Consider the following 8,799-nt stretch of genomic DNA (forward strand, 5'->3'; position numbering starts at 1 on the left):
ATTATTATAGTATTATAAACTTGTTTGTTGGCCATTAAAAGAGAAGCATAATACTAAGTTAATTGTTGCAGAGATGAGGATGCTTAGGTGGATGAGTGACTTTACCCTTAGAAATAGGATACGAAATGAGCATATACGTAAAAGGGTCGGAGTAGAGCTAGTGGAAGATAAGATTAGAGAGAGTCGCCTTAGATGGTTTGGTCACATAAAATGGCGGCCTTCCGATGATCCGGTTAAGAAAGTAGAGGTATTAGATTTGACTTATGTTAAAAAAGGTAGATGTAGACCTAAAAAGGCTTAGTTAGAAAACATTAGAAATGCTCTTTCTTTATTAGATGTAAATGAGAATATGACTTTTAACTGAACACAATGGATAAAAAGGACTAATGTAGCTAACCCCATGTAGTGGGACAAAGGCTTGATGATGATGATGTTGTTGTTGTATAAACTTGCATGATTTTGTTCGAATTTCTTTTTACAACAAGTTGGCTGCTCGATCACCGCCACCCCTGGCCTATTAGCCACTGCCATCGTAACGGTCGCTATCATCAAATGCGCCACTCACTTTCAGCTATGATGAAGCCTTTCAATCTTTAAATATATGGTACTAATCTCAAAGCAAATATAATGATTTTGAAGTACATCATAATACACACTATATTATGATATCTAATAGATTTTTTTTCTAATCATTTGCATACATCATTACTCTAAAAATGAATTCAATAATTCTTAAATAAATCATAACAAGAAATGGTATAACACAAAATTTTCCTTCTCTATCTAATGCTTTCATTTTGCATATCACTAATTAAGAAAAAAAATTACCTAAATAAATTAAGACTAATAAAACCCACTTTAATTTACATCAAAATTAGTGCAAACCATTGATAGCACTAATCTCAACACAAATCCTTATATTTTTTTGTGTGTTTTTGTGTGTGTTCATTAATCCTCTACAACTAATTCCAAAAATCATGTTGCCACAACGGCATTTCCTCCTCCACCAGCTCCGCCGCATCCCAGTCAAATCCCCCCACCATTCCCGGCGGCGTTATCAGCATTCCCGCCGCCATTTCCATCATCAGTTCCGGGATATTGAATACATCCTCCTCGTCCAACACTGCAACCGAAGGCGGCGCTAGAGACGAAAGCACCGTCGACGCCGCCGGCCGCGTTTTGTACATCTCGGCTGCCTTGACGGCGGCCAGCCGAATATCGTCGGGCCGGGTCGAACGCGGCACGGGCAAAGCCCAGGCGGAGTCCGGGAAGTTCAAAAAAGCGGATTTTCCGCGAAGGGCTAACGCCGCGACGTCGTGTGCTCGGGCGGCCATCTCCGGTGCGGAGTAGGTGCCGAGCCATATGCGCGTTTTGGTGCGGGGCTCGCGCACCTCGCAGACCCATTTGCCGCCGTTGCGTTCGCGGACGCCGCGGTAGACGGGGTGGCGAGTAACGCGGAATTTCTTGCGGCCGGACTTGCGCTTGGGAGGGGGGGAAGGCGAAGAGGAGAAGGAAGAAGGGGAGGGCGCGTGGTCGGATGAGGAGGAAGCGGAGGTGGAGAAGCTGTCGGAGGAGTCCATGGAGGAGGAGGAGAGGAGCTGTGAGAGAGTGAGTTATGAGTTGAAGATAAAGAGAGAGAGAGAACGGGGGCTTAAGTAGTGGGAGGGAACGCCGCGGTGAACCGCGCAGAGGACGCGCGGCGATGGAAGACAAGTGTGAAGTGCGGGGAGGGTGAACACGTGGGAGGGAATCGCACGTTTTTGGGGTGTTTTGGGGCCGCCAAAGGGTGGATAAACCTGGCACGACACTCTGCATGGTGGGGGCCGGCCGCACAGTCTCACTCTCCGCTGCGGAGCCAGCGGATTGCAGAAGAACAAAATTTTAAACTCTTGTTCTTTTTTTTTTTCTTTCTTATAAAACTAGTGTGTTTTAAATTTAAATTAATTTAAAAAATAATTAATACAACAACATCAAACCTTTATCCCACTATGTCTACATGAATCTTTTTTCTCCATTGTGTTCTATTAAAGATCAAATTCTCGTTTAAATCTAATAAAGAAAGGTCATTCCTAATATTAATTTTCTAACCAAGTCTTTTTAGATCTACCTCTACCTTTCTTAACATAAATCAAATCTAATATCTCTACTCTCCTAACCGGGCCATTGGAAGGCTGCCGTTTTATGCGACCAAACCATCTAAGACGACTCTCTCTAATCTTATCTTCTACTGGAGCTACTCCAACCTTTTCACATATATGCTCATTTCGGTTAATAATAGACAAAAAAAATACTAAATTTAATTTTGTAGTTTTAATAGAATCTAAAATTTCATTATCCGGTTTCTGAAACCAGATCTTTATACGGTTTCTATAGAAATTGGTGCTCTATTCACCAGTTTCAATCGAAATCAATTTTTAGTAGGTGATTTTAATTAATTTTTTTTCTAGAATAAGTAACGTTTTCTAAAGAAAAAAAAATTAAATAAGGTTTTTCTTAACAATGATTATAATTTTACTTTTTCACTTTTTTTATTTACAATGTTATGGTGTTTTGCTTTTTTGTTAAATCATAACTTTATTAGTAAATTTATATAAATTTAATATTACTTATTTATTTAAATATTTATTTAAAAATAAATTAAATATATTTAATTAAAATGTGGTAGTTGAGATATGTAGATCTTGAAGTGTATTTGTATGATAAAAAATATAGATCTAGATTGAATATTAGATGCAAATAAAGTTTAAATATTAGATCTAAGTTTATTTACGGTTTTGGTTTGGGAGGGCTTTCTTACTTATTTCTAAAACTATTTTTTAATATAATTTGTTTTAATTAAAAAATTTTGTACTACAAATTTATTTTTGCAAGAAATAAGATATCAATCTGTTACAAATGAAGCCTTAATGTTAAACTATTGTAATAATTATGTTAATTATATTTAACTTCAAAGTTAAATTGTCCTGACATTTGACTGAATTGCTCCTCATATTCTATTTTTAACTGATTATCAGGCACTAATTTGTTTACAAATTTACCTTCAATAATTTACTAAAATCCTCTATGTATTATCTTTTTTCCCCCCTAAATAAAATTATGAAGGATTATTAAAAGGAAGCTGAAATGAATAAGTAAAAGATAATAAAAAAAATAATGAATGTTACATTAGTATATGCTTATTCATAGCTAAAGTCAGTTAATTGAAGTTGCATTCATTTCAGTTTAAAGTTTCATTACAAGAAGAAGGATGTCGATCGAGATGCTCTTCTTCGCTGATGTTATTATCTGGGTGTCAATTAACAATTGATGAGCACTTTTCTCGAACATATCTTGGTGAGCAAAACATGCAACTATAGATACCAACGAAAGCAAACACATAACAACTAAAATTGTTAGTTGTTAGAGCCCTAAAATTAGATTTAACTAAAGTTTAGGGTAAATTGGTTTGTTGGCTTCCCGTTGGAGATGTGTTTATTGTGTTAGACATTGATGATGATGATGTCTGTGAAGTTGTTATGCAACATATACTTCCACTCAATTTTTTATTGTATAATTGTGGAGGTTGATGAGGTTGGCTCTTCTCAATGCAAAGAGGATAATAATATCACATGTGATGCGGAGGAGAACATATGTTACTTTGGGGTTAAGCAACAAATGAATTTTTCTGGTTCAGATATCCATCAGCAGATCCTTCACACAGTAAGTAAAGTATTTGAGACATTTTTATTTATTTGTCATATACATTTATAAATTTGAAGTTTGTGTTGGGCAAGTTAATTGAAACTCGTAGATGTGTGAAAAATCAAAATGATCATTCACAACCCGAACCAACGATTGTTGATGGTTATATAACAATGAGTAGAGGTACAAGTGTCGAGTTTAGTGATAATCCAAATGATACTTATTTGGAATTTGGAGGGGTTGTGTTTAAGGTTTGTGTGTAATGAGTGACCTCAAAAGGGATTACTATGCGAGGACTACATTCACTGCTGATAGAATGGTTAATATGAATGCATTTATGGGTACGTGCATGAATGATGGAGAATGGAATAATAAGCTAAATTTTGATGAAGCTATGGAGAAACCAAGGACAGCTCATGCAGTTGAGAGTCTTGATGAAATATTGGAATGAATGCATTTTTCAAGAAAAAAATTCTATAACTTATGCTTATGTGGTGCTCCATAAAAAATAATGTTAAATTTCAAGTTGTTGCATCCACCCAAAAAATATATATAATATTTTGTGTACATAAATATGCACAATTACATCAAAGGCTTTGACAATTCAATGCTTGTGCTAATTAGCACTTAGGTGGAACTACTAGGGGTGTAAGTGAGTTGAGCCAGCCCGAACATGAGTTGATAACGAGCTCGCGAGTCGAGCTTATCGAGCTAGAACTGAAGCTCAAACTCAAGCTCTAATATTAAACAAGCTCGAGTTCGAGCTTAATAAGAGTCGACTCGTCAGCTAGCCTGCTCTGCTCGATTAGCTTCATATTTAATAAAAAATATAGTATTAATAAAAAATTTCTCTATTCAGTTTAAATACTGCAAAACTTTACTTAGACATTTAATAAAAGCTTGTAAGTGACAATTAATAAAAGCCCAAGGTTTTTTTTGGGGAATTTTGGAGGGCAAAGCCCGTATCATTGATGTAAAAAGAACAAATTACAAGTGTAAAATGGAAAAAACTAAGTTAAGGGGTCCAAACAAAATACAAACTCAAAAGAGAACCAAAAACAAAAAAGATTACAAGGGTCAATGTCAAAAAAAGGACTTAGGATGCTTAAAAAGATTCATCGGAGTAGCTTCAAAATTGTCAAATCGCAAGTAGCAGGGCCCCAGGTTGCCCAGAAGACCTTCCAAGGGGCAACTGGAGGAGACTAGCATTCATTGTCCTTCCAAAAAATATTTCCATCCCAAAAGAAAGCCACGATTGAAAAATCTAAAGAGGCCACGATGTAGCAACAGGGTTGGATAACAGCCAAGGGGGCTAAAACAACTAATTCCACAAATATGCCATATGAAAATTCTTCCATGTGTTAATTTTACACTAGATAGCCTTTTTAGTCTTTACGGTCACAGTGGCAAGGCACTCAAAATTGCCCCCAAAAATACAATCATTTATAGCTCTCCAGAGGTGATAGATAACGACATAAGCACATAACATATAATATTTAATCTAGCCAACAAGGATGCCTTGCTCAAAAATACTACCAAATATCATGTGAAGGTTCAGCCTAAGTAGGAAAGCACCCAGTCAAGGGAGAAAAGCTTTAATTATGCTAAATGAGAAATTACATTCAAAGAAAAGGTGGGAGTGAGATTCAAGCTCAAAAAAATAAAAAACAGCAGAGGTTGGCAGTTGTAATCCCAAGAGAAGCAATAATATCTGTTGCTTTTAATCTAGCTTTAAAAGCTAGTCATGCATAAGCATAAAAATACAATGTAGATTTCTTAAACCAGACAAATTTGTGCCAAGTAACGACCTCCAGATGGGAGAAATATTGCAAGTGAAATTTTTTAAAAATTGGTTGCACAGAACCTAGCCAGGAGTGAGGTGTGGGATGCTGCTTAATATATATGCCCAGGACTTTAGTCTAAATATCATTACCCAGACAGTCTAGTAGAGACCAATTATAACCAACTATAGCTTAGAAACATTCCAGAACTTAAGGGCATAGAGCCCGTGAGTAGAGGAAACACCACCCACTAGCTTAGCAATGGATTGACTGCTACACCAGGGGTCCCAGAGAAAAGAGAGGTTGTTGTTAGGTTGAACAATAAGGGAGATACAATTCCTAACAGAACATGTTGTATTACACATAAGTTTCCAATAAGGGGAGCCATGGAGATTTTGATTATACCAGAGAGAATGATAATTGTGTCGCCAACAATAAAAAAGCAGGTTATTGGTGCTGAGAAATCTCCAAATAAGAGTGGTAGAGAAAGCATGGTAAAGAGAATCTATGGAGGGGATGCTTAGACCTCCGTAGATTTTGGGCTTATAAGTATCCTTCCACGTAATAGTGTGTAATTTTCTTATCTTAATATTTCCAAAGAAAAGGAATCTAGAGCATAGACGGTTAATGATTTTGCAATAGCTTTTTGGTAAAATAGAGCCCATTATCCAGTATGCTAGAGTATTGCTAATGGTAAAACTAATAAATTGAATCCTGCTAGCAAAGGAGAGCACCTGAGCTTTCCAACCATCAAGAGCATAAGTAATTTTTTGGATAAGAGGTTGAAAGTTTGTCGACCTCAGTTTTCTGTAGAAGATAGGCAACCCCAAGTATTTGAGGGGGGGGGGGAAAGGTTTGGCTGATATTGAGGTATTCATAAATTTGGGTAGCTTGGGGGCTATTTTTAAAGAAAATAATAAAACTTTTAGAAGGATTAACTGTAGCCCAGAGACAAGCAAATTGTTTCAAAAGGGCATTAAAGGAGTGGGCATTACCAATGCTAGCCTTCCCAAATACAAGGAGGTCATCAGCATACATTAAGTGGAATATTGAATAGGCACTCGAGACCATACCACAGAAACTACCATTGGAAGTAGCCTGATCAAAGCTAGTTGAGAGGGAATCCATGGCTATATAGAGAGATATGGGGATAAGGGGCAGCCTTACCGCAGTCCGGAGGAGGAGTTGAAATAACCTTCGAGAGCTCCATTAATGCAAATGGAGAAGTGAACATCCATGATGCAAGCTTTGATCCAGTCAATAAACTTATCAGGAAACCTTTTATCATAAAGGTGTTGAAGTATAAATTCCCGAGAGACCGTGTCAAAAGCTTTAGAAATGTCAAATTTGGCACATAGAAATTTCTCTTTGGCATTCCTGTTAAAATCCTCCAAAAGGTCAGCAGCAAGGACGATGTTGACCGAGATGAATCTTTGCTGAATGAAGCCACCTTGGCTAGGGTGGATGATATATGGTAACATAAGGTTCATTCTATTGGCAATAATTTAAGCAATAGCTATGTAGATGACATTGCAAAGAGAGATATGCCTAAAATCCTTCACATTATTAGCATGAGGGTGCTTTGGGATTAAGGCAATGGTCGTCGCTTTGACTTGCTTAGGCATATTATAAGTGATGAAGAAGGGAATCACAGCCGTGCAAAGCTGGCAGCTTATGTAGTTCCAAGTAGTCTTACAGAACTCAAAAGGGTAACCATCTGGGTTAGGGGCAGAAAAAGAGTGGCCCAAGAAAATAATGCTTTTGATTTCTTCCACATTAATAGGAGCAATGAGACCAGGAAGCCGTGTGCTGGGGATAGTATTACCATGGGAAATAATGGAATGGTTAGGATTGGAAGGGGGAGAGGGGTTAAATAGGGAGGTGTAGTATTGAATGAAAATGTGAGAAATATCTTGTTGGGAGGAGATAGGGCCATTAACAGTTGAGATATCTTTGATCATATTATGGTTTTTGGTAATATTGATCTTAGAGTAGAGAAATTTTAGGTCATCATCTCCATGAGTGAGCCATTTGACTTTAGCACGCTGAGCCATCCAACTGGAGAGTGCAGAGTGGTAGCAGAAAAGCTTGGAGTTGATTGATTTCAAAGTAACGTTGAGGTTAGGATCAAGAGGGGTGTTTTGGATTTGGGATAAGATGAAGCTTTGGGGAGAGGTGAGGGAGTTAATCTCAGTTTGGATGAGATTAGAATTGGCCCACTGCTTGGTCTTGATATGGTGCTTGAGGGTTTTTAGTTTGGAGTAGGAGTATAAAGGGCTACTATTATTTTGGTGGGAGAAAACTTCAAAGAAACAACTCCAAAATTCAGGTAATTTGGATCAATAATTTTTATACATGAATCTATGTTTCTTGGAAAGGTCGGCAGCCTGACAAAGGATGTGGGGTGAATAATCAGAGCATTGGGGATCATCAACCCGATAGTAGGAGTTGGGAAAAGTGGAGAGCCAGTGGTCATTGATAAGTGTACGGTCAAGTTTAATGTGGATATGGTTGGCAGGTTGTTGATTATGCTAGATGTAGAAGTGACCAACATAAGAGAGGTCGTGAGCCCCAATAGTGGTGATCAGGTGGTTAAAGGCTGCAAGGTTGTTACTTAAGAGAGGGGAGCCACCAGCCTTATCATGGGGGATCCTACAACAATTAAAGTCCTCAAGGATAATCCAGAAAGAATTGATGTTACCAGCTAAATTAATGATTTGATTCCACAATACCTGCCTTTCAGAGTGTATATTAGCATCATAAACAACAGTGACAGTGTAGACCTCTAGAGAGGTAATGAAAACGGTGCCATGTATGAGTTGGGAGGAGGAGAAGGAATTCTTGAAATCCACAGAAGCAGTATTCCATTTAATCCATATACGACCAGGTGAGGAATAATGAAGTGAAGATGCGGTGTGACACTACAAACCATGGGTTTTTAGCAAGAGCAAGGGAGATTTTGGCTTCCAAAATAAAGAGGAAGTCAATGTTGTGGGTTTGGACAAGCTTTTGCAACATAAAACTTTTTTGGGGCTGTTGAAACTACAGACATTTCAAACAGCAAGTTTGGGGGGTTCATTATTTTTTGGTGTGGGAGGTAGCCTTTTTGGCATAATTAGCTCGGATAGTTTTTTGGGTTGAAGGGTTGTGCTAAATAGAAGAAGAGGAGTTATGGGAAGAGACTGTAGTTTCTGAAGTGTCAGGTAGGGGAGTGTTGGGTTGGTGGTTACGGGGGGAGGTGTGTGGGGGGCTACTGTGGTTAGGATTTGAGGAGGTAGAGGCAATGGTTGGATTGGGGATGAAAGCGAAGGATTTAGCTTGGAAATGGCATTAAATT

General features: G+C 37.9%; 2 protein-coding genes across 2 annotated transcripts; both read right to left on the bottom strand.

The window, feature by feature from the left end:
- Window positions 1–764: 764 nt before the first annotated feature.
- LOC110103039 (dehydration-responsive element-binding protein 1E) lies at window positions 765–1,712 on the bottom strand. The gene has a single exon (XM_020831585.2). It carries the CDS (start codon window positions 1,578–1,580, stop codon window positions 963–965), a length of 618 nt encoding a protein of 205 aa, XP_020687244.1. The 5' UTR covers window positions 1,581–1,712; the 3' UTR covers window positions 765–962.
- Window positions 1,713–6,625: 4,913 nt separating this feature from the next.
- On the bottom strand, window positions 6,626–6,952 carry LOC110103034. The gene has a single exon (XM_020831577.1). The coding sequence runs from the start codon at window positions 6,950–6,952 to the stop codon at window positions 6,626–6,628; it is 327 nt and encodes a 108-aa protein (XP_020687236.1).
- Window positions 6,953–8,799: the final 1,847 nt, after the last annotated feature.

Source organism: Dendrobium catenatum, unplaced genomic scaffold (genome assembly GCF_001605985.2).
Source record: "Dendrobium catenatum unplaced genomic scaffold, ASM160598v2 fragScaff_scaffold_223, whole genome shotgun sequence".
Classification (NCBI taxonomy): Eukaryota; Viridiplantae; Streptophyta; class Magnoliopsida; order Asparagales; family Orchidaceae; genus Dendrobium; species Dendrobium catenatum.